At 43.6% G+C, this 26,003-nt stretch overlaps 1 protein-coding gene across 7 annotated transcripts in view; it reads right to left on the bottom strand.

The window, feature by feature from the left end:
- Agtpbp1 (ATP/GTP binding carboxypeptidase 1) overlaps window positions 1–25,650 on the bottom strand; it is a 117,230-nt gene extending 91,580 nt beyond the window's left edge. For 3 of the 7 annotated variants that reach the window (XM_021647766.2, XM_021647771.2, XM_021647770.2), the window contains exons 1-5: window positions 25,427–25,648; window positions 13,500–13,564; window positions 5,204–5,328; window positions 1,503–1,570; window positions 542–605 (exon numbers count right to left, since the gene is read on the bottom strand). In XM_021647766.2, the coding sequence (XP_021503441.1) occupies window positions 542–605; window positions 1,503–1,570; window positions 5,204–5,328; window positions 13,500–13,531 (289 nt within the window). In that variant the 5' untranslated portion in view covers window positions 13,532–13,564; window positions 25,427–25,648. Of the gene's footprint in view, window positions 1–541; window positions 606–1,502; window positions 1,571–5,203; window positions 5,329–13,499; window positions 13,565–25,102; window positions 25,331–25,426 lie in introns of those variants that run through there. The other 4 variants (XM_021647774.2, XM_021647772.2, XM_021647767.2 and 1 more) reach the window with 4 other exon arrangements.
- Window positions 25,651–26,003: the final 353 nt, after the last annotated feature.

The following is a 26,003-nucleotide window of genomic DNA, read 5'->3' as shown; positions in this document are numbered from 1 at the left end:
AGGCATGTACCACTACAATCAGCTCATAATTTGTTTTGTTTCACTTATTTATGTAAAGTGCAGCATACAAAAAATAAAAATAAACACAAATGATACCAAAATTCTGGGCTCAAGATGCTGTCTAAGTATGAAAAAAGAATTTGAAGATATCAAAAGCACTGCACTGCAAAATGGCTCAGTGGTTAAGAGCTTGCTGTGCAACCATGAGGCAATCCCAGTAGCCATGTGGTAAGACGGGAATTGTCTCACAGCACTGTGGAGAACAGGGAAGGGAAGTTCAATGGGGCTTGCTGGCTACTAGCCTAGCTGAAAACCTCAAGCTCCAGCTCAGAACCTGCCTCAAAGGAATAAGGTGGAGAGCAAAAAAGGAATGTGCACACACACATACACACACATCCCATCTTTCCTTCCCCCTCCCTCACACAAAAGCAACAACGATATTTCATCTCTCAAACAATAATTCAAGAATCATTAAATGAAGCCTACAAAACACACTTCTGGTCACTACTTACAATACGAATCAATGTGAATCAAAACTCACCAGATGACACCAGCTCGAAAAGAATGCTTAGGATATTAAGTATAGTTTGAAGATCTTTCGTGTTCTGAAACAAATAGTTGATTTATTTTATTAAAACACCAATTTTTATTTCGCATGTTTTCAACTGCTGGTAACAACCTATGTCTAACAGAGGATAAATTCCTTCCATTCTCTCTAAGCACAATCGCAATGACTTTTGCCATCCCATCAAAACTTCAGTTTCTTCGCCATTTTTCTTACACTGTTTGTTTATTTATTTGTGCATGTGGAGGTGGCATGGCGTTCATGGAACAACTGATCAGCATAGGCTCTCTCCTTCAACTATGTGGGTCCTGGAGGTTGGACTGAGGTCATCAGACTCAGCAGCAAGTGCTTCAGCCTGAGCACCCACATCAAGCAGCTCACTAGTGCCTGTAACTCCAGTGCCGAGGGATCCAACACCTCTGCCTTCACAGTCACCTGTACACACCCACAGACATATACACATCATTAAAACAGTAAGTTCTTTTTTTAAAAAATATTAAGATTTGGGACCATCCTGATGGCTCTGCAGTTAAGGGTTCCTGCTGCACATGCCTAAGAACCCAGAACCCACAGAAACTGGGAAGGAGAAAACCAACGCCATGTAACTGTCTTCTGGCATCCACATGAGCCATGGCAGGTGCGTCCCTCCTACGTGCGCGCACACACACACACACCCACACACTAGTAAGCTTTAACATATCTAACCTTTAAAGAGAATTTTAATTGTTATAACATTGAGAAATAGATGTTTACATAATACAAATTATTAGCACACTCACATCTGTGTGTTCACTTCATTATCCCTCCTCATACGTGTGCAAGTGTACACACATGCACGCATATGTGTGTGTGTGTGTGTGTGTGTGTGTATGCGCGCGCGCATTCACTTCGGCGGCCCTTTTGTGAGTTACACCAGTGAAGGCTGTTAGTGGCATACCTCCAATGTTGCCAACAGAACTTCCATGCCTGTAGAACCTTTGGTTGTCATTTCCCTCCTTATTTTTTCTGAAAGGTAAAAAGTAATTTCGTTAAATGTAAACCAAAAAGAATACATAACATTTTGCTACACAAAGCTAGCACTGTAAGCAAGTTAAGCTGGCTCCTGGCTGTTCATCCCTCTAGTGCTATTAATGCTGTTCTGTGGATGTGATTCTGTTCCCAGCTAACAAGCTTTTTCTTAACTATTGTGAACTACGAAAGTCCCTGTTAATCCTTCCAAAATCCTAAAATCAGAGCTGGTGGTGAGTTGTAACGGAGGTAGAAATCATGATGAAAGATGAAAGTTACTGTGATGAACAGAACTGGAAAACAGCCCATCAAATGAGTGACAGCAGAAACCTAGGGCCATTTTCAAGTGTTTCCATCGTATTTAGTACTAGATCAAAGCTGTTAATCCCATGAGTACACAACCTAAGGAAGGACTGAAGTGTGAGACGCTAAGATGCTGGCACTCAAACGACACCCTCACCAGTGGAATGGGGACTCTGCAAATATGCGAACTTCACTAGGAAGTTTCTACACCTTTCCCACAGTTCTTTGATTCACAGGAGAGATAAAATATATAAGAAGAAAAGAACTAACAGTTCCTATTCCGTTTACTTGACATAAATCATCTCAGTGCTCTCGGGGAAACAACAACAACAACAAAAATAAATAAATAAATAAATAAAATAAAACAGGCAATTCAAGCTGAGAAGCAGGGCCTGCAGCAATCATCAAGGGAACATGTGAGGCAGACAAGGGGACTCTGGTGCAGCACAACCCAGAGCTCATGGCCTCTGCTACCTCTACAGACTTCTCAAAAAGGAATGAGAATCGTTCTTTGACACAGTCATTCATGCATAGGTTTGGAGGCCTTCTCTATCTTTTCAGACTTGACTTTTAATGCCACAACTGTCTTAATGCAAGGGACCATGACTTCAGCACTTTTAGATATCAGCACTTTGAAATCTAAAAACCCAAAGACAAAGAATCCACTCTCAATGTATATATATTCCACAATTAAGCTTCAAGGACAGGAGGGCCAAATTCAATGTTTCATATGGAGATAATTTATGAGTTTAAGAGCAGAGGTCTGTGTGAGAGAAAAGTAGCAACAAAAGGGGGCAGGAAAAGACTCACACTAAGCTTTTCTTTGTCTTCTAAGGGTTTCCTACTGGAATTAGGTTCTACTTCCACAGAAATAATGTCTGCTCAGAGCAAGTGCTCTAACGTAGGGATCACGCAAAGGTTCAATGTAACAGTTTGCGGTGGTCCTCATGCATAATAAACAAGGGTCCAGGACTTCAGCCCCACCTCTATCTAACAGTGACCTCTGGCTATCACACAGCAGCTCATGTCCTATCCATGTGACTGTCAGAACTTAAAGAAACCACGTGCCTTTCAAACCAGACATCTCTATAAATGCTATGAGGATGTAAAACACCCTCACTCCTGCTTACCACTGTATTCTGCTAATGTTAAACAGCATGGCAAATTCAACTGCAGGCATCCTATAGTTGTAAACTGAAATTCTTTTTTTTTTTTTAAAGAATACACTCCTTCACAATCCTGCCCTCCCTCCTTTTTCCCCTCCCATAGCCCTCCCCCAGTATACTAATAAAGGAGGTCCTCCTCCCCTTCCATCTGACCCTAGCCTATCAGGTCTCATCAGAACTAGCTGCACTGTTTTTCTCTTTGGCCTGGTAAGGCTGCTCCCCTCTCAGGGGGAGGTCATCAAAAAGCCAGCCACTGAGTCCATGTCAGTGAACAGCCCCTGTTCCCTTAACCCACTTGGACACTGAGCTGCCATAGGCTACATCTGTATAGGGATTCTAGGTTATCTCCATACATGGTCCTTGGTTGTAGTATCAGTCTCAGAAAAGACCCCTGAACCTAGATTAGGATTGCAGGCAGATGCAACCATTCTGGATCTTTACTTGGTTGCTTGTGACTGATACTGAGACCCCAATATTCACACAGTAAATGCTGGTATCCACCAAGCTGCCTCCTCAGTCCTTATCATCAATAATTTTGAAGATGGTATGATATTATTAAAATATTTAAAATATTGTTTGGCACTTCTTATATAAAGATCATTAATCCTCTTGTGTGCTGTTTGGATTTTTAAATGAAAATTAAAGCCCACACACTTCAGCAAATATTATTTTCAGAATTGGAAAAGAAAAAAAAATACACTCCTTTGTCTATCCAAAATATCTTTTATCTTTTACTCAGTCCAGCTGCCCCCACGAAAAAATATTAAGTTCTACAAGAAAACAAAATACTGTTTCAAAGAGCCAGTATATACTTGGTATATAAAGTAAGGCTGGTACCTTCTATAGCCAAGTCACTTTAGACATTACTGTTATAGATATACTCAGAAGACAGAAAGCTCTGCATCACTAATGAGCCACCAAACCTCAGCTTCAAACCACGAAAAACTCTGTGCCTGCGAACACAGTCCAATGTAGCCCCTACTCCCTCAGGAGTCTCTACCATCATCTCGGGATTCTAGACACTAAATGAGAACAAAGTGTTAAACTAACCATTTTCCATTCTATCCAGGTTTTCCCATGATTTTGGGAGACTGTGATGTTCATATGGAAAATTAATTTAAACACCATAATTTCTTGGCCTCCATGAAATAAATCCTTTCCTGTGTTCCAATTTGTGAGCCTTTTCAATGACCATGCTCAGGATCAGAATGACGTATGATAATATGCTGAGGAAATCTGCAGGCAACATACAGAGCCCCACAGCGAAGAAGCCAGATGGGCTACAGCTGACAACACTCAAGAGGCAGGACAAGCAGCCCTGAAGAGCAAGCACACATGAGAGTCAGGATGCAACAGGCCTCAATAGTATGCAGTTTGGGAAGAAGCACTCTGCCCATCTCTGTGTAGGTTTCCTGGGTCTCACTATAGCTCACAGCTGAGAGGCCAAGTCTCAGATGAGCCTGTGAGCATGGACTCAATGTGTGCAACATTGGAACTGCTGAGACTTGGGAAAAAACTGTTTTCGGTGTGATTTTTCGGGAGCTGGTGATACTGTGTAAGATGAAATTATAAAGTCATGATCTTTTTGGAAACACAAGGTGTGTTTCGGTGCTCAGTGATAACTACCTAGAGGGAGATGCCTAGATGAGGAGAGCCCACCAACGGCCACATCTGTGAGGACCTTCAGACACACTGACTAATGGGAAGAATGCAGGCAGCAGCAGTAACACACTAAGGTTTCAGACACACTAGAATGAGGGGGACAGCCATGCATGCAGGCTCTCTCTCTGCTTCCTGGGTGTCATGAGTGAGCAATTTGGCTCCTCCACACTCTCCCACCACAGCATGCTGCTGAAGGGCCAGAGAAAACAGAGCAGAGCCAAAACACATATTTCCTCCATAAACTGTTTCTCTCAGGCATATATCTGATCAAGGATCAAATCTAAACAAGTGCGCTGAAAATCAATTTCCTCCAAAGACAATCAATTTCCTCCTCAGTTTCCTGCTTCTGTAAGTCAGTAGAGAAAGGCCCATTTTTACAGAAAACCATCCAGTTATCAAAAATTGGAATATCTTCATATCAAAAGTCAGAACATCCTTAGTATCTACTTTTAAAGAATTTAAAAGGTATTCCAAACACAAGGAAGGGATTGCAGCTTACCTTGACTTTGAGCCAAATGAAGAATCTTGGATGTAACATGTCTGGCAGTGTCTGACTCTGTGGAGTCTGTATTGACCTTCTCCAGCTGAGCCAGGAGTCCCACAACCCGAGAACTATTGGTGAGGCTAAAAAGAACATGACTCTTTCTTAGCATGGATTCTGTGTCAACTGAGGACTGTTCACAGAGCTAGATAACTGTTTACGCATCAACACTTCATGTCAACCCCTCAATGCCTTTCTAGCACTGTTAAGCTCTGATTGGGAAACACATTCTGTTTCAGAAAACCACAAAAACACATATGCATTCACCCATCCAAGAATCTTCTATTGCACCTGGGAAGTTTTCTACTCTCCAAGGCTTTGTAGTTTGCACTTTCTCTGCTCTTTCTCAAAACTGAAAATCCCTTTCTTCTGCCCCACTCCATTCTCCATCCATTTTACATTTGTAAAATCAGATAGGAAAACAGTCCACCAGCAGCTCCCTAAAGCTAGTATGTTGGGATTGTGTTTGATCTGATTTACCATCTGGGAGTAAGAACAGTCCCCATTCATAGAATGGTCCCCACAGACTCGTAAGTTTGACTACTTGGTCACCACTGGTAGAACTGCTTGGGAAGGATTAAGAAGTGTGGCCCTGTTGGAGGAGGTGTGTCACTGGGGGCAGACATTGAAATTTCAAAAGATTTGTCCCATTCCCAGTGTGCTCTCAGCCTCCTGTTTGGGGTTCAAAATATGAGCTCTCAGCTACTGTTCTGACTTGCCTAACACCTGCTATTTATAATGGACATTATGGAACCATAAGCTCAAAAACAAAACAAAAAAACCCACACCTTTTTCTTTAAGTTGCCTTGGTCATGGTGTTTTATCACAACAACTGAAACCCTAAGACACCATCTTCCAGGGCTATACGAATGACTCTGTCTCAAAAACAGAGAAAGAAGAAAGAGGAGGATGAGGAGAAAAGGGAGGGGGAGATGATGACGATGCTCCCCTCTTACTAGATCACAGCCACCAAAACACGTCAGTTAGGATCTTCTGCTGGCTGTCCCAATTTCACTGCTGCAAACTAAAAGGATATCTGTCCTAAGCCACTGGTCTACCTTGTGAAAATCAGAAGTGCCCTTCACTCCCACACATGAACTGTAGAGAAAATATTCTGAATGTCCTGTGCTCATGCCTGTGGGGACTATCTTGACTGTCACTTGATGCAGGGGACCGTTCTTTCCTTGATGGGTGCCACTTGATGGGTGGCACCGTTCCATAGGCTGGCCCTGAGCTCTCTAAGAATTAAGAAAGTAATGAGCAGGCAGCATGTGTGTCTGTTTCTTTCATGTTCCTCCTGCTGTGACTCCCCTGTAGTCACGGGCTGGAACCTGGAACTTGAACAAAGTTAAACTCTTTCCTCTACGTTGCTTTTTATCAGGGTATTTTGTCACAGCCACAGAAATGCAAATGGGCCAGTGCTCAGAGAGAGACTTCCAATACCTGTGACCACTGTGACTGCCACCCTAGATAAGAACATGGATCTAAGTTCTAGCTGAGGGAGATGTAAGCACACAGGAGACAGGCAGCTGATCTAGATCCTTCCCCGTCTCTGCTGGTTATGTGAACTAAAAACTGGTGAACATGCTTAGAGACAGAAGCAATACAAGGAGAAGCAGAGCCACTCTGCCACCCGTGAACTACCAATCCTTAAGCATGACAGTAGCACATTTGAGCCTATGCTCCCACTGCAATTTAGGCCTCTCCTTTAACAGCACAGCCTACACCTGAGCTCACACAATGCTTTATCATGTACACTTACTCTTCCTATAAATTAAATGTTTGTATGTTTATTTATAACTCTTTACATTTATCTGTTAAGGAGGGGTACATGTGGAGGTCAGAGAACAACTTGAAGGAACTGGTTCTATTCTTTTCACGATGTGAGTCCCCAGGTTTAAACGGGGGTTGTCAAACTTAGTGCCAACTGCCTTTAATTACTGACTCATCTCACCAGCCTAATACTTATATATAATTACATCAATAACCTGAGCAGGAATATGGCACACAATAGTGAAAAACATTAACAGAACACAAAAGCCAGACCAGTTAGATTAAAAGCAAAGACAATCTCCTCTCCATTGTAATACTCCTAAACACATGTAATCTTGGAAGGATAATACATATTCCAAATGGTACTCTACCATTTGTCTATCTTTATCTACAGGTCAACCAAGGTTAACAAAATTAATTCCTTTGGAGGAACTGCATGACTATTTCCAAAGGCAGGTATCTAGTGCTTTTGTTACTCAAGATAATCTGCAATTTCCATTTCCATTTCTTCCCACACCACAGACTCTGTCAGCACACAGACAGGCAGAACCTGGAATCTGCAGGGATTGATGTATTCAATCAAACTGCTTCCCAATCACCGGCAGCTGAAAAAAATGTTCTCAGCAAACAAGATGAGACCTACTGATCATTTGGTATGTGCTTCTTGGCATCTTCCCAGTTCTTCAAAGACTACCACCACCAATAGGGAAGGTCAGACAGCATGGCACCCAGTGCTCTTCCACAATCACTTTGAGCCACACCAAGTACCACCAAGCAGCAGAGCCCTCAGTGACTCAGTTTCCTAGCAAGCGGATCCTGCCTTGCTGCTGTGTCCTACCCTCAGCCACTGTACAAGCTGTGGTGGTCCAGGCAGCCTACTACCTCACAGCCTCTCAATGTTGCCTGTGCTCCCAGAGAAGAACCCCACCAGGCCATAAATGAGGACATCCGAAGGAATGCACGGGGAAGAAGGGGTTAGCTAAATGAAGCTGTCAACTATAAGACGCACACATTTCCACAGCTAAAACTGTCCTTAGCATTGTATTCTTTTTCCCCATTTATTATTCCTTTATAGTTTCATATATGTGCGTAATAAACTGTAGTCATTTTACAATCCTCCCATTTTCCTCTCCCTTTCCTGCTGAACCCTTCTTCCTCTGCACAAGTCCCCCTCCTGCCTTTCTATCTTCTGTGGGTGTGGCCTAGAGGGCTTGCTTACAGGATCATGGGTGGGAGGCTATTTTCTAGGGCATGGCAACTTAAGAGCTGCTACACCACTGAAGAAAACAATACCTTTCTTTAGCTACCATTAACTGCCAACAGTTCCTCAGGGATAGGTGGGGCCTGCTAGCTCCTACCCTACCTGTGACAAAATGTTGAGCACCCAATCCTATGCAAATCTTGAGAAGATAACAAGAGCTGAGTTCACGAGGACAACAGCCATGCCATGTACAAAAGGTTCATCTCCCCTTCCTCTGGTGCTTATATTCTTTGCACCCCCTCTTTTAGGATGTTCCTTGAGTCTTGGGAAGGGTGACACTGAGTACCATTTGGAGCTGAGTATGTCACCATCACTCATTCTCTTGTGTTCTGGCTAGTCTGGGGGTTCTGCATTAGCTGCTACTCCTGACAATTAAGTGGCTGTAAAGATAGCTGAATGCAGCTCGACTCTCAATTGTGAATGGAGCTGGCAGCACTGCACTCTACTTTTGCTTCACTCCCTTTACTGTGGTAGTGCCATGCTACTAGATGGCTGCCTTCCAAGCAAGATGGGAATCAGAACGATGGTCACAATGCAAAGATGAAAGCAACTACTGTGTGGTGGGGAGCTTCAGCACAAATGAACTACTTAGGCTTGTGCTGGTTTTCAATCATAACGGAACACAGAATGCTCCTCCAGGCTTAATTAATTTCAATTGCACACAGTAGACCAAGACTGAATCATCCACGCCTCATTTCTTTAAAGAGCCACTTCAACATGGACATGCGGCTCAGCTGGGAGACTGCTTGCCTAACAAGACCCTAGATTCATTCCCCAGACCAGTAAGATGTGACAGTGCACACACACCTGTAACCTGGTGCACACCTGTAACCTCATACACACCTGCTACCCAGCACTGCACCTCAGAAGTGGAAGCAAGACAGTCAGAAGTTCAAGGTCACCATTGGCCACACAATGAGTCTAAGGCCAGCTTTGAATATTCGAGACTTCGTTTTAAAACAACAACAAATAATTGTTTTGCCTACAATTAGTACCCCAGTCCCTCACTGTATAATATATATATATATGTAGTCTATTAAATACCCTCAAAGTTTTAAACAAAATAGCCACATAGTTTTAAATAAAGACTACTACCTTGCAGTGACCACAGAAACCATGGAAATATAAAGAGACCATCAGGAAGCACCTGTATATAGGTACAGGATATAACTGATTTGAAGAGAGAAATAGAAAAAAAAAAAATAGGTAGAGTTTTAATTACAGAAGGAAAAGGCAGTCAACCCAGAAAGAGAAAGGACAGGATGAGGGGGAAATAACAGTAATGATAACTGCAAAAGCCATAAATACTGTATTATTACATATTTACCTACATCTAAATCTATGTGTACATAAACACATATAGCTTAAATAAAATGTTCCCACCTGGGATGACAATGTTCCTCCCCAAGAGACACAGACTGTCTAACAAAAATCCCCATCCCAGGCATGAGAAGCCCTTCTAAGCTGTTAGTTAAGGGAGTCCAACAGACTCCCAAAGCATAGCAGGCTATTGCAGTTGCCCCTGGTTGCCTCCCAGCGGGGGAAGATGAGTCCCTAATGCTGAAAACACACTGCACTTTAGCCACAGGGCCCAGAGGATCTGAGCTGAATCCAACCTGAAAGGCCCTTCTTGAGGACTGGCTCTCAAGGTACCAGGAGGAGCCACACAAGCTTCCAGGGAGCACAGCGGCCAACAGTCCTGTCCAGTTATGAAATGTTATGAGTCACAACAGCAACCCGCATGTCATGATAACCCTAAGTGTGACATGCCGCACTCCTTGTCAGTAACCAGTAGCTCTCTAATTGGACGTAAGGCGCTTTCAACCAAGAGAGAAATCGTGCCTGGTTTTGGATACCTAGCTAACTACTGAAGGCTACTGAGGTCATGGATCCTCATTTTACTAAGCAGTTTAATTCCTAACCACAGTCTAAAAACTTACCCTTATACCCACAGATGAGTGTCTCCCTCATCTCTCATCAAAGAGACTTCACTTTGCAACAAGTAAGATCATCCAAGAAAGTCACACCTTATCAGAATGCAGAGAAGTGATCATGGTGCCAGCCCCAAAACGACACATCTACAACAGCTCCTGCACCTCAGGCTCAGGAAACACTATGGAAAGGGAGCTGGAAGGACTCAAGCGGCAGAAGAGAACCTCTACTACGAGGCTGCGTCCTCTCCAAATGACAGAGAGGCTACCTAGCACCCATGAGGGCTCATCACCATGGCTGCCTAAGAAGACCTAACAAGGACAACAACAAACATGCAACTCGGAGGGCAGGGATCTCACAGGGCTCCTACCTTAGACAAAGAACTACGGGCAACTAAGGATTGCTGAGAGTGGGGGACAGAGCTTTCCCCTGGAAGAACCCCTCAACTGGTCACCCAATCCTAAGTGGTTGGCCCTGAAAACAAACATTTACAAGCAATATTATATGGACTAAGCAGGCTATATCTATATAGTTAAGAATATATGTCACCAAAGAAAAAGAACCCATGAATTTGAGGGAGGAATGGAAAGGAAAAACTACATACTTGTACTACATTTTAATTTCAAAAATAAAGTATATTTTAAAATAACAATAAAAAAAAACAATTCCTTGAAGAAAAAGATTTAGACTAAAAGTAGAAGAATGAGGGGATGAGAAATGGCTCAACAGGTAAAGAATACTGGCTGCTTTTCCAGAGGACATGGTCTCAATTCCCAGAGTCCACAGAAGAGCTCACTAGTGTCTATAACTCTAGTTCAGGGTTTCAACGCCCTCGTCTCACCTTGGAGGACACCAGGCACTCACACGTTACAGAGACAGACATGCAGACAAACACTCATACATATTAACACTTTTTAAATAGAGTGTGGGCCCTTTTGGTACAGAGAGAGAGAGGAGAGAGGGAGAGAGAGAATACACAAATTATCAGAAAAAAACAGGAAACATCACGATAGAAAGCTTCTAGAAATATTAAAATAGAATGAGTTCGAACAAGCATATTACCCTAAATTAGACAACAGAGAAGAAATGAACCTACCTCAAACAAAAAGGAAGTCACCAACACTCTAAAGTCTGTCCTCTAGCCTGAACACTCTGGCCCACACATGACTACACACAGTACATGAGCATGCACACATACACGTAACAGTAATATGCATATATAGAGTCCCAAGAACTAAATAGATTTATTTCATGGTCATGAAATAATCAAAATAAGAAAAAAAGTGTTCACAAAAGCCCCTGGAGATATGTAAAGTATAAAATGTATTTCCTGTGGAAATGGATGTAGTTTTAATATAATTCAAAACACCCAAGACTATTATATCCCCCACCCAGACCTTTGGAGGATACAGTTTTGAATCCGCAACCTCATGTTACACACACATTCTAGCACCTCACACACCCAAATCTGTGCACATTCAACTTCCTTACATAATGCCCACACCCTCCGGTACACTCCCTAGCATCTCCAGATTACGTGCAAGCCTCATACAGTGCCAGTCATGTCTGCATCTTTATTACAGTTGATAGCTAGAAAACAGTGACAGGAAAGGGGTCTACACATGCTAGTGCAGACACCAAATGTATTTCCGGGTCTTTCAAATGCACAGGTCACTGAATTCATGCGTGCAGATGTTGTTGACACTGAGCAGCAGCTGAAGGTCCTGGCCCTTTTCCATCCTGATTCACCGCAAGCTCTCAGCTCTCGCACACAGAAAAATGATAAGTGCCATGGTCTGACTATATAACCCTAGCCCTGACTTAGATGACTGGGCCCCAGGGGGGGTTGCTACTTCAGAAAATTGTGGAAACGGGGAAAGGGAACTGCCAGAAGTTGCTGGGTAAGTTTTTACAGGTGTGTAATCTAACCACTTTAGGGTAGTAGCCAGCACTCCTCTGCTTTGTGCTTCAACCCTGTAATATTCTACCCACATTCATGAGGCCAATGTCTGTCAAGTGCTGTGACGACAGCAATGTAAGAAGCAACACAGTATTTATTAATAGAAACTATAGATTGATTTAAAACAGTGAAAATTGATAGTGACTAACGTGCCTAAAACATCAAATAAATATCTAGTACAATTTATTTCAGGAAGTAAAAACAAACTGACGTGAGGAACTTGAGGTTTACAAACTGTGTGAGCACTGTTCTAGAAATTAGGCAATTTAACCAGTTAATGCAAACAAGTTGGTTGTCTGACCTTTCAGAAAAGTAATGCTGGTACCAGTGAGATAGCTCAGCAGGCACGGTCACAGAGCCTGGCAGCCAATCTCCAGGACTACAAAAAGAAATCCCTGACCCCCACAAGCTGTTCTCTGTCCTCCACGTGCACAATCTGGCACACACGCCCCTACACATGTCATACATATGCACACAAAGAAAGGAAAAAGAAAGGGAGGGGGAAGGAAAGAGAGGTGCTGCCTTTTGAATGTAAATTTTTATAAAATCACCCTAACCAACTTCCTGTAGAAATTATACAGTTAGTGAAGTAATGCAATTTATGAAGGTACAATTATGTTAAATAACTGGAAAACCTAACAATTTAAGAACTAACCATTATCTAATAAGTTGTGCATTTTCTTCATAACACATTATCTATAAAAGCAAAAACATACACATGAAAACATAAATTTCAATACTGCTAGCAAAGTAGAAGCTTCGATTATCATTAGTGTCAGCAACATGCCATTTATTTTCTCAGCGAGGTATTACTTAGCACTGACACCGTATAACATTAACATTAAAATGATTTTACAGAGGAGAAAATGGGCACAATAGAGTTAATGTTTCAAGGCTATATAGCTAATCTAGAATCAGTAAGATTCATCTGATTTTTAAATGGAAGAAACAAAACCAACAAAAATGTGAAGCGACAGGAAGCATCTATTTTAGGGTTGTGGACCATGCAGCTTCCAACCCAATGAAGATTAACAGGCAGAGCTGTGTCCCAACAAAACCTCAGCGATGTGCACTGAGTCTTGAGCTTCCTACCGTTTCATGCATCAAAGTGTACTATACTTTAACAAATATAAAACCATCTTAGTTCACTAGACATACTAGAAGTTAGCCAGGGTTAGCCAGTGGGTTATCCTCGCTGAGTCTTTAACTAAGAAGTTAAGAATTAGTAAAATATGCACGACATACATTTTGAACCAGTCCCAATAACTGCACAGTATATTACTGCACATCGCACGTATCAATACACACACAGGTCAAGGCTCCGATACCTTTTCTCTCCCGCCACTTTCAGCTTGCTCATCTTGGGTCACTTCATTCCAGCACTGAAGGTAATCTGGAAGAGAAGTATCAATACCATCAGGATCCTAATACAACTCTGTTTTTTCATGCATTCCCTGTTATAACAGACATACAATGGAGATTATAACACCAGAAAACAAGAAAGTAGGTCTATGTGGTCAAACCCATCCCTGCAGTTTGCCATAGATAACTATTAAAATACCTAAAAGCAGCATGGAAAATGCTATCAAAATTCTAGAACTACAAAAACGCAGAAAGCAATCATAACATTGATTAGCATTGAAAATGCACCCCATAGGCTCATGCATTTGAACACTTGGTCCCCAGTTGTGGCACTGTTTGTGGAAATTATGGAACCTTTAGATGGTGCAGCCCTGCTGGAGGAAGTATGTAGACGAAGGGGTGGTTGTATCCTTGCCCTACTTCCTGTTCCTTGTTCCTTCCCCCTCTCCCTCCACTTCCTGTGTCTGGGTGAAATTTTAATCAGCCAGATTCCCGCTTTTGCCTGCATGCTATGCCTTCCCCAGCATTAAAGGCTCCGGAAGCCTCCAGAACTGTAAGTGAAAATAAACTTCCTAAATTGTTTTTGATCGTGGTGGTTTTATTGTTTCAACTAAAAAGTAGCTCACACAATCATGTATCTCGATTTGTTCTGAGACAGTGTCAATATGCCTCATTAATACCCAAACCAACCAGAGCATTCCATGGTTAGTGCATCTGCTGACTATTCACACAGTAGCACCAAACTGCCAACTGTGTATTTCCATAGGAAAACATTTTTAATTACTAACAAGCTGTTTAAACATATTAAAGAGTTTCCCTAGAATAACATTAGTTAATGTTTTCATCTTCAGAAAGCCCTATTATATAATTTAAACAACCTTCCTTCTTGATCCATAATTTTTATAATTTTCAGATGTACTTTAAAACTAATTACCAAAAATATTTCCTGGATATCTTTTAATTTTATATACCCATGCTTAGTCATGTCACGAGAAAATAAAACAATTACTTTGAATCTAAGACGTCAATCACATTTATACATATCTAGTAATGGCTGCGTGAGAGAAGTTGTGTGTAGGGGGAAAGCCAGGGAGGAAATGGCTGGAATATCCTCTTAGGTGCCTCAGTGTCATCAAAATGAAAAATACTGGAGGGCTTTAGCTAACCCCTAGTTTCCTTTTCCCTTCCCAGGCTTGGTCATGTCACTCAGGGTGCTATGTGGAAAATAACTGTAGGGGCTGGAATGTAGACAAGAGACCGGTGACAGCAGGACATGGGCTGGTGGATTTTGGATGTGTGTATTTGCTAACAAGTTTGCTACAGTATGCACAGGTCAGAGAACAACTGAAGTCAGGTCTCTCCTTCTACCCTTTGGACCCTGAACAACAGACTGAGGCTTGGTGGCAGACGTCTTTATCTACTGAGCCACCTCACCTGCCCTCTGCGGTTGAGAGCTCCCTGGCTTTTCTCACACACCAGGAGAGTGTCACCTCAATATCCTTGCTCAAACCATTCCTTCCACCACACAGCTGATGACTATTTGCTCAAATCCATTTTTTTTCACTAGAGCTCATCTCAAGCATCTGCTTAATACTACCAGTCACCTGCAGAGCCGAGCACAAACAAGGTCCTTGCCTACTCTGTTTTTAGAATACATTCCGCCTTCTAATGCAGAATGATCAAAAGTAAACGAAGACTAAGCCACGCTGTTGGCTTACACCTGTAATCTCAGCACTGGGGTGGCAGCATGATTCAAGACCAATCTGGGTTACACAGTGGGGTCTAGCCCACCCACCTCTAACACACACAGAGCAAACAAACCACGTGCTGCTACAGTCTGAATGGTGACGTACCCTCCAGAAATCAAATTCGCACCTTAACCACCACGTGATAGCAACGAGGAAACAGCCTTCTGAAATAAAACTAGGTCATAAGGGTAAAACTCCTCAAGTATGGAGGTTAGTATTGTAGATAGATAGATAGATAGATAGATAGATAGATAGATAACTTAATTAAATATTTTAAACTACATAACTAAAAATATAAGCTAGCTAGCTTGTCCATTCACCAACTATAGAAACTGCCAGTGCCTTGTGAACTTCCCAGCTTTCAAACTACAAGCAAAAATGTATGATGGTTAAAAGCTACCCGGTTCATGAAAGTGTTACAGAAGCCCTAATGGAATAACAAGTTTTTTATTTTCAAACTTTTTAATTAGCATACACAGTATTACACTTCATTCGGGAATTTCTAAACAAAATGTGTTCTGTTGGCTCTTCTCCCAGCTCCCTCGCACAGCCCTTGCACCCCTTCATAGCCTCCTTTCCTCCTCCATATGTGTCTTACTGTCTTCCTTGCCTCCTCGACACCCACCTCACTGTCACCTCCTTTCTAGTTTCATGGCCTATGCCCACACTTACTTGCATGCGCGCGCGCACACACACACACAATAAGTTAGGATTTCCACATGGAAAAAAATACAATATTTGCCTTTCTGAGCCAGAGTTATTTTGACACATTCCTGATCTAGGGCTAGCAAGATGACTTAGTAGTTAAAGAACTTGTTCTTTTGCAGAAAACCTGAGTTCAGTTCTCAGCCCCCATGCGATAGCTTACAGTTATCCATAACTGCAGTTCCAGGGAATCTACCACCCTCCTCAAACCTCCACAAGTGCTGGGCACACACAATACATATTCATATATGCAGGCAAAATAAACACATACATAAATAAACATTAAGGATGTCTAAATACTTTCTAGGTTCATCCATTCCCTTCAAATTTTGCGCTGAATAATTTCTGTTTATACATATACACATTCATTATCCATTCATTTGCTAGTGAGCATCTAGCCTGATTCCATTTCCCTGCTATTGCGAATAATGGGTCAATGAACAAGGACACACATGTGTCTCTGTGTTCGTTCCCAGGAGAGGGACATCTTAGTCATACAGCAATCCATTTTAATGAGAAAACTTCACTTTATTTTCACAACAGAGGTACTAGTTTACACTCCCACCAGCAGTAAGAATTCCTCTTTCCACACATCCTCACCAGCATTTCTTCTCTATTTTTTTTTTTTTAATTATTCATCTGGAGCTGGAGAGCTGGCTCGGCAATTAAGAGTACTGATTGCTCTTCCAGAGGACCAGGATGGAGCCTAACTAACATCTGTAACTCCCATTCCCAGGGCTCTGATGTACTCTGGCTTCCAGAGGCTCCTGCACACTCCGGTATACACACACTCCTGTATACACACGGTGCACAGATATAAAAGCAGGCAAAACACCCATAAACACAAAAATAAAAACATCTTTTTAAAAAATGAAAGTTTATTTATTCGTTGGGGGCAGAGGGGAGCGATGTCATACACATGGGTGCAGAGAATGACTATCAGACATCAGTCCTCGCCTTCCCTCTGTGGGGTCTAGATACCTGTAGGGTCAAGTCTTCAGTGTTCCAAGAGATGGAACTCTTGTTTGTTTGTTATGGCCTTAACTATTAAATCCTAACATCTGCAAATTATAAAGATGCTGAAGAATGTGGAAGTTTTGAGGACGAAGTATGAGGAGGAATCAGCAAGCCACTCTGGGACATGAGCAGTACAGATCTGTGTCTTGGAATCAGTGCACTAGTATAACAAAACCCACCAAACAAGTCCATCTTAACAATGAAAACCAGTCCCCATCAGCCTCACACCCACAGTGATGGTCCCACTATATACCTGGGATGTACAAGGCTTCCGATTTCTCCACAGCTCACCCACACCTGTGATTTTCCAGCAGCGTGATGCCAGCCCTCCTGGGTGTGGAGTATTCTGTAACTCTGATTGTATTTCCATAGTGACCAACAATGTTAAGAGTCTTCTCGAGAGCTCACTGACCACTTACAAGTCTTTGTAGAAATGTCCATTCGGGTCTTTTACCTATGCTTAAACTGAGTAATATTTTTACCTACACTTCTACTCTTTGACTATACATAAAATAATCCAACAGATACTTTATGACAATGTTCATAGCAATATTATCCCCAGTAATCAAAGGTAGAAACAACCCAAGTGTTCACTAACAGGTGAATGTAGGAACAAACTTACAATAAAGTATGACTCAGTCATAGAAGTAAGCCTTTGCTACAGCAACAGCATGAATGAACCTTAGAAACATTACGCTGATGAATTACAGACTCCTCAGTAAGATATAAACCCAATGAAACTCCTAGAAAAAAACTCCCTCAGTACTAGTCTTGGTAATGATTAGATAGTGAATAAAATCACAAGCAACAAAACAAATCAATAGACAAGTTGACTACATAAAAAATAAAAACCTTGGACTAAAGAGATGGCCCAGTGGCTTAGAGCACTAGCTGCTCTTACAGAAGACCAGGGTTCAGTTTCCAGAACCTTGGTCACAGCCTTCCATAACTCCAATTCTATAACTCCAAGATCTAACATCCTCTCCTAGCCTCCAGAGGCACAACACATGGTGCGCTGACATACATGCAGGCCAAACACCCATACACATACAGCAAAAATCAACGTTTTTACATTTTCTAAGAAAATGTGTGTATAGCAAAGTCAATAATCAACAAAGTCACCCTATGGACTTCGAGAAAGCATTCATGTGATATCCTTTCACCAGACATACATGTGATACAGTAAAGACTACTAAGACTACTCAGTAGCTAAAAATAACCTAATGTAAAAAGTAACCAATAACTTGAATTAAAATTATTTGATTGATTTATTAAAAGGTCCTCACATCATTTATTCTGATACTGAAAACCACATTATCTCTTCACATCTGTCTCAGCAGCTATTACTAAAACGGCAGCACAGTGAGGGTCACAAAAGTATAAATGGGGCCATAAGAAGGAAGCACTTTAAACAGCCCTGAGGGTAATGAAGTGATGTGACTTGAAGGCAGAAGAAAGACTACTGGTGGGAGAAAGAGGACCCCAAGAGGAAGACAGGCCTAGGGAAAGGTGGTGGAGGGGAAAGAGTAAGAACGAAGAACAATGATGTGTGTATGAGAATGCCAGAATAAAGCCATCAATTCAGGTGCTGATCTATGTAGTTTACACATACATGTATATATGGAGACAGACCAACAGCCATAGCACATTGCATGCTCCTGATTCTGAAACAATGTGGCTCCAGAAATGATGCTTCAGTTGTAGCCTCACAAGCAGGCTGGAGCTTAGTCACTACACAGTACCTCCCTTCACCCCTGCACTCTGCTTCCAGGCTTGTGTGTGGGAGTTCCTCCCTAAAGCAAAGCTCAACAGGGCCAGCCAGCTGGCTCAGTGCATAGCGACTTGTCAAGCCCGACAGCCTGAGCTCAATCCCCAGGTCCTACGCAGTGGAAGGAGACAACCAGCTTCCAAGGGTTTGCCCTTTCATCTCCATTGCACTGAGCACGTACACAGGTGCACACACGCTAAGTAAGCAGTACTTCTAAAGATAAATTTCAACCTAGAATCTCTTCAGATATCCAGACACTACAGCAAGCCTCTCAGTATCTGTGCCAGACACTTGATTCACTGTCCTTCATTTGCAAATCCATCCTTGTGTCAGTTCTGTGGAAATGTGCCCTGCACATTTTTCCTAACTAGCTGGCTAAGCATTGCTGGCAGAGACCTCTGAAGAAACACTGCTTGATGCTGCCTCCAGGATGCTCACTTGGTGGCAACAAGCAGGGCAACTCAGGGCCCACTGCTGCACCAGGGCTCCTGTGATATCCACAGTTTCCCCAAGAACACAAAGCAGAATGTCTCTACTTGTCACCTTGCCAAAACTCAGAAGTGTAGACCCCCAGCAATTACACTATAAACATATTCTAGCCACCAGCCTCAAGCTGTCCTTGTCAATACTTACTGCTCTCACCTGGGGACAGAGATGTACATTGCCTGCTGCAGGCATAGAAGAACATGCTATGATCTATGTTCCTGCATTCTTCAGAATTCATCTCTACTCATTTTTTCAGCCTACATCTGTATATCCCTGTTGTAGGATATTTCATCCCATTGTGAATCCCAAAATTATGAACTGTAAAACCCTATTTCTTGTTTGATGTGGTTGAGCCCTATCACACACCTTTAATCCAAGAACTTTCTGTTTATTGTAAATAGGTAATTATAGTGTGGCTCAGCCTTGGCACACACTTTTAATCCAAGAGCTTTCTGCAGGCAGGACAGGCAGGATTTGATAAAGTTAACCCTAGGTCAAGAGGTACAGCAAGAAACCAGCTGACAAGGATTAAAGAGTAGGAGGGACTTTGAGTTGAGGGGTATTTAAGACAGAATGTAGAAGTAGAAGGAGCTTTAGCTCTTGGGCTCTTTGACTTTAGCTGTGGCTTTAGCTCTCTGGCTTTAAGCTTTTAGAGCTTTGAGCTAGTAAGCCTTTAGCCTTGTGGTTTTTTCACCTTTTCTTCCTGAGCTGTCAGCTGAACCTAGTGAGCTTTGGGGGCTTTTTCCTCTGAGACGTGAGCTGAGTAGGAAGGTCAGCTGGGCGCTTTCTCTGCCTCTCTGAGCTAGCAGGTTTTCACCCCACATCTGGCTCCTGAGGCTTTACTGGCAAAACAGAATGGCTGGGGTTTTCATTCAGTAATAACAACACATCCCAGCAGTCCTTCAATGATTTGACAGCCAACAGTAAGCCCTCTTTCCTTAGGGTGGAGTGGGCCCTGGACTGACCCTTCCCATTTCCTTTATAAATACTTTTGTAGGGAGAGCGAGTGGCAGAATGCCTTCAGAGTCCAGACAAAGCCACAAGAAAGATCGAGTTACATGAACCATGTATAGACAAGGTGAAGATCTGCTGCTGCTGGCTGTAGTCTTAGGTGAGCCTAGTAAACACTTTAAATATAAAGCTAACTCCACTTTAGAATGCTGTCATTTCTGTTATGCCAAACCTATTTTAAATTTCAGTCTACACTTTACAAGCACTCGAATGGTTGTAGTAAAAGGTAGAGGAGGTGGTACCAAGTACTGGTGAGAATTGGAGAGACTGAGGGTGAGGCTGGTTTGCAAGCATGGCCCCTCAAAGCTGACAATGGCGCACATGTGGCTCAACTAGCCACTCTTTTTTTAATCTTTATGTTTATTTACTAGCCTTTTTTTTTTTTAAACAGGGTTTCTCTGTGTGGTTTTGGCTGTCCTGCACTCATTTTGTAGCCTCAAACTCACAACAATCCACCTGCTTCTGCCTCCATGAATGCTGGGATTAAAGGCGTGCGCCACTGTGCCCGCTTTTACTTTATTTATTATCGTGTGTCTATGAGGTGGGTGGGTGAGCAACTGGGTACATGGGTGCTACACTGTGCATGTGAAGGCCAGAGGATGACCCTGTGCACTTGTTTCTATCCACGTTTACATGGTCCTGGGGATTGAACTGAGGTCTCCAGCCTTGTGCAGCAAATGCCTTTACCCACTGAGCCATCTTTCCAGAGTTCAGGTTTCTGCGGGAAAGCTCAAGTGCTAGCACAGTCGCAAACATGACTACCACTTGTTTACCTGAGGTGAACAGTAGGCGTACTCTGTTCATTTCTGTGAAAACCTCTGCTGAGCCACCCACACGTGAGCATGCATACTTCCACTCAAATCGTGTCCATGAAAAGAGAGGCTAAGTTAAGCTCTCAATTCTATGAAGGAACCACTGTGCCTTGAAACAGCCATCAACTATTCAGAACGTGGTTGCAGTGGTTCATCTGCCATATAGAATAAGGTCTTGATCTGGCCAGTGGCTCAGTAGGTAAAGGAATATGCAGCCAAGCCTGACACCCTGAGTTCAGGTGCCAGGAGCCACACGGTAAAAAGTGAATGTCTATCACTGTATTCCAACCTCCACATCCACACACAGCATACACACCCACAGTAAGAAATGTTCTTGAACAGAACTTTGTAAAATTCACATCCACCACCCTGTCTCTACCCAAACTGCTTCCACTGATCTCACAGAACGATCACACTAGCAAATGTGTCTTTGGGTGGGCTTGCCACAGTATTGGTGAGGCCTGTAATTCCAGCAAATGACTTAATGAAACTGTCCCAAATGAAAAACACAAGAGATCTGCCTTGCCCTGGGTTCAGTCCCTAGTACTAGGACCCAAGAATGTGACTCTTTGGTGCTCTACAATGAAATGTGCTAACATTTGGAAGGTGTGTCCAACTCATGGAACCAATTCTGAACACCTAACCAATAAATTCTATTAAAATGCAGGCTTGTGCATAAGATCCATTCAGAGCCCATAGCAACACTGAGTATGAAAGAAAATCATCAAACAGGATTTCAGATTCCATGTTGCAACTAACCTTTAAGAACATGCCAGACCAGCTGTGGTGGTATACGCCTTTATATGCCAGAGGTATATGCCAGAGGCCTCTCCAAAGGCAAAGGCAGGCAGATCTCTGAGTTCCAGGACAGCCTGGTCTACCAGAGTGAGTTCCAGGACAGCCAGGCTACACAGAAAATTTCTGTCTGGAAAAAAAGAAGAAAAAAAAAAAAAAAAAAAAAAAAAAGAGCCACTTGTTGAGCTTTGATGACATACTGAACAAAAAAATGAAAATGCAGGCTTTATGACCTACCCTTCACAACCATTAACTATGTATGCCTGGATTTTCTCCATACACACACTTCAACCTAAACAACACACTGCAATAGATTGAATGCAGAAGCAGACATAACGTGTTTGTATTATTTTAAATTAAAAATTTTATAAAACCTAAGTCTGGGGAATAGCTCAGTGGTGGAGGCCTTCCTTGCCTAGCACATTCCAAAAAGAAAGTGGTGGGGGCGGAGGGGTTGAGAGAAGAAAGGGAAAGGAGAGAAGAGATGGACATAAAAAGAGTCCTGAGATCAAGTGTTAAATATCTAATTTAAGAACAGACTTTGAATATAGCCTCACAACTCATATTAATATAAAAATCCAAAATCACAAACCTTCTGATATCACAAACGGAAAATTCACAGCTGACCTCACTTGACATATTATAGCCAAAATGTATGTACACTAAAAACTTTTATATAAGATCACATTCTACCCATGAATAATGAAAATATAAATGTCTGTCCTGTTCACCATCTTCAACATCTCTTTAGATGTATGAAAATCCAAACTCTAATAAAACACCTCTGGCCCCAAGAATGTCAGGTCAGAGGTGTTTGAGGTGTATCAAATCCCTGTAAACCAAGAGCAAGCACATGGGGCCTAGAGAGATGGCTTAGTGGTCAAGAGCACCGTCTGCTCTTCCAGAGAGGTTCTAAGTTCAATTCCAGCAACCACATGGTGACTTACAACCACCTATACTTGGATCTGATGCCCCTTCTGGGAAGAGGAACCCATTTTCCTAGAAAAATTACATAAAAGCTGAAAATGAACACAATGTCAGATCAAAACATTTTATGTAACATCAATAAAGAAGACAAAACAGAATATGTAGATAAAAATAATTTTGTAAGCCCAGAGTGGCAGCACATGCCTTTAACCAGCACTCTCGGGAGGCAGAGGCAGTCCAGCCTAGTTTACAAAAGGAGTCCAGGACAGCCAAGACTACCCAAAGAAACCCTGCATTAAAAAGCAAACAAAAAGTTGCTTTGTAATTCCTAGAAACCTCTACGTGCCCACTTGTATTTTAATAATAACTCCAATAGCAACATATGACAGTCAGAGAAACAGTCAATAACAAACTGGAAAATAGGTGATTAAAATAGCAGCCACCACCAACATGAGGGAGACAGTCCAAGGTTCTGTCAAAGAGGACAGGCAAGGATACTCAGTTCTCCAGAACATCCCAGGGCACTCAGCTCAGGGTGTACCTGCTCTATTTACAACTGACATGTTTCCAGGAACGACAGTGACCACACTCTCACAGCTTCAAAAAGAAAATGGATCACAGGGAATTCATCTGTGCTGATGTTGCCCACTCAGTCATACTTCAGGAAAACAGTAGCAGGAACAGTAATGCCTACTGAGCACTTCCTGTGAAGTCCGAACTGTGGAAGAACAGCACACTGTCCTGGCTTACTTGGTGTTTGAGATCATCCTAAGGGCACAGACACCATCCTTCCCATTTTGGCAGAGAGAACTGGATCCAGAAAATAAACAACTTGCCTACAGCAAGCCAGGACACACACTCAGCCACTCCATCTAAGCCCCACTCCTCAAACACTGCACCACACAACACACATACTGTGACCCACAGTAACGTGAAGGTCAAGGCAGCAAGCACCTTCAGCCATTCCCAGTGTCTACACTGGCACCCACTGCTGAACCAAATCCTAAGCAATGTGCAGAGGATCACTGATTGCCATTTACTACTGTTTAACTTTCAGCGCTGAAGGCAGCAAACAACAAGAGTAGATTCTGACTACTGTGGAAGATTAAAGGCAAAATCCAAAATGCAGAATAAATACAAGTCAAAATATTTCTGGGCTTGCACCTCTACTAATGCAGATGAATCGTTAAACAGCAATGCAGCCAGACTTGTAAACCGAATGCTTCAGTTCAAGGAGAATAGCAAGATGGTTCTGCAAGCAGAGGCACTTTGCCCATGACCACCTGAGTAACATCCCCCACACCCAAAAGATCCAAGAGAAAACCAAAGCTCTCAAGTCTTCTGACCTAAACACACACTGACAGACACAGACAGACAGACACACACACACACACACACACACACACACACACACGAACGCACCCACTAAATAAATAAAAGCAGAGATACTCAATCCAAATCTATTGGAAAGGCTTTATAAAAATTACTACCATGCGGTGGTTAAGGGCGCTGCTGTTCTTCCAGAGGACCTGGGTGGGTCTGATTCCTAGCATCCACATGGTGGCTCACAACCATATTTAATTCCAATTCCAGGGAATCTGACACCCTCTTCTGACCTCCTCAGGAATCAAGTACGAATGTGGTGCAAATTATGCATGCAGGCAAACACTAAGCACGTATAAATTAAATCCTTAAAAATTTAAAATTGCTACCACAAAAGCTTAAAATAATATATCTGACATACTTTAATACTGGTCAAACACAAAAGGCATGTTTCCAAGTTAAACGGAGATTACAATCATAAACACTGATCCATCAATTCAAGGCAAAACTCTGCAGTCATTCAAAATGAAGGTGTAACTTCACCGTAGAATGTGACTCAGGAGAAGCGGAACGGGAAACCGAGCAAAGCAGGAGAAACCTGGGTGGACTAAGGCACCGCCAAGTGCCTCTCTTTCGGGGGATCTGATTACAGATCTGCAGGTCTTTAGTTTGGCCCACGTTTTAAAATCCGTACCATTCAAGCGCCTTAAATAAATCATTTCCTTTTTTTGCCAACTAACCCGAAAACATTCCAAAACACAATTACAAAAATAACCTCCTCCTATCTCGGGAAAGCGAGGGCGAACTGTGAGACTAATTCAGAAGCTGGCCAAGCCAGAGCGAGCGCTCGGGATGGCCACTCGTCTCTGTGGACTACAAACTGCCAGGCACCGCATGGGTACCGTTACCATTCCGAACACCTGGAGGGAGGGCTCGCCACAGAGAACCTGCAAAGCCAGCGGGGTCGCCGTCGTTACCTCACACAACGTGCGAGCCCTTGGTCCGCGGACGAGCTTTAGACCGTCAACGTCCACCCCGACCACCCGGGGACGTGTGGAAACTGCCTTCCGCAACACTAAACTGTCAGCCAGCAGCCAATCAAAGCGTCCCGGGGCGCTGCAGGGCGGAGGCCGGGGAGTGGCGGGCAGAGGAGCGCAGCGGGGAGCGCACGGGGCGGCGACGGCCTTGGCTCGCTCGACAGCCAGCCTTCCCTGCCCGGGAGCGCGCCTCGCCCCCGCCAGGTGAGCTGAGGCACCGCCGGGAGCCGGCGAGCTGGACGCGCGGACGGCGGGGACGCTCACCGGCTCGGCGTGGGCGCTGGCGGGGGCTGCGCTCGGCCTCCGCGCCCGCGGCTCCGGGGGCGCACGGCGGGTCCCTCGCCGCCCGCCGTCCGGTGTTTTCATACAAACCCGGGTGGCTGGAGAGGCGGAGGCGGCGAAGACGGCTGCGGAACCGGCCCGCATCCCGGGTAACGTCAGCGCGGCGCCCCGCCCAACTCACGCCTCGGACAGCCGGCTCGCGTGCGCCCGCAGGGCGCGTGCGCGGGGGGGAGGGGCGTGGGAGAAGGGAGGGCGCGGGCGCGCGCCCGCTGGCGGGGCGTGGCATCCGGAGGGGCGGGCCTGGGGAGAAAAGGAGAGCGGCGCGTGCGCCAGTGGGTGCCCAAGGGCGGGGCGGGGCGGGGCGGGGCGGGGCGGGGCGGGGCGGGGCTAGGAAGCGAAAGGACTCTGGCTCCCGGCTGTGCGCGCTCCTGCCTTTGGGTGCCTGAGGGCCACCGGCCAACGTAAACGAGCTCGCTTGCTAGCGGATCGACACGCTTCTCGAGTTGCCTTCTTTTCTCTTTCTCCCCGGAGCCACAGCTGTCAACCACCCACGCTGAAA

The sequence above is a fragment of the Meriones unguiculatus genome, chromosome 3 (assembly GCF_030254825.1).
Source record: "Meriones unguiculatus strain TT.TT164.6M chromosome 3, Bangor_MerUng_6.1, whole genome shotgun sequence".
Classification (NCBI taxonomy): Eukaryota; Metazoa; Chordata; class Mammalia; order Rodentia; family Muridae; genus Meriones; species Meriones unguiculatus.
The sequence above is the reverse complement of the archived record's forward strand: the minus strand, read 5'-3'. Positions and strand labels throughout refer to the sequence as shown.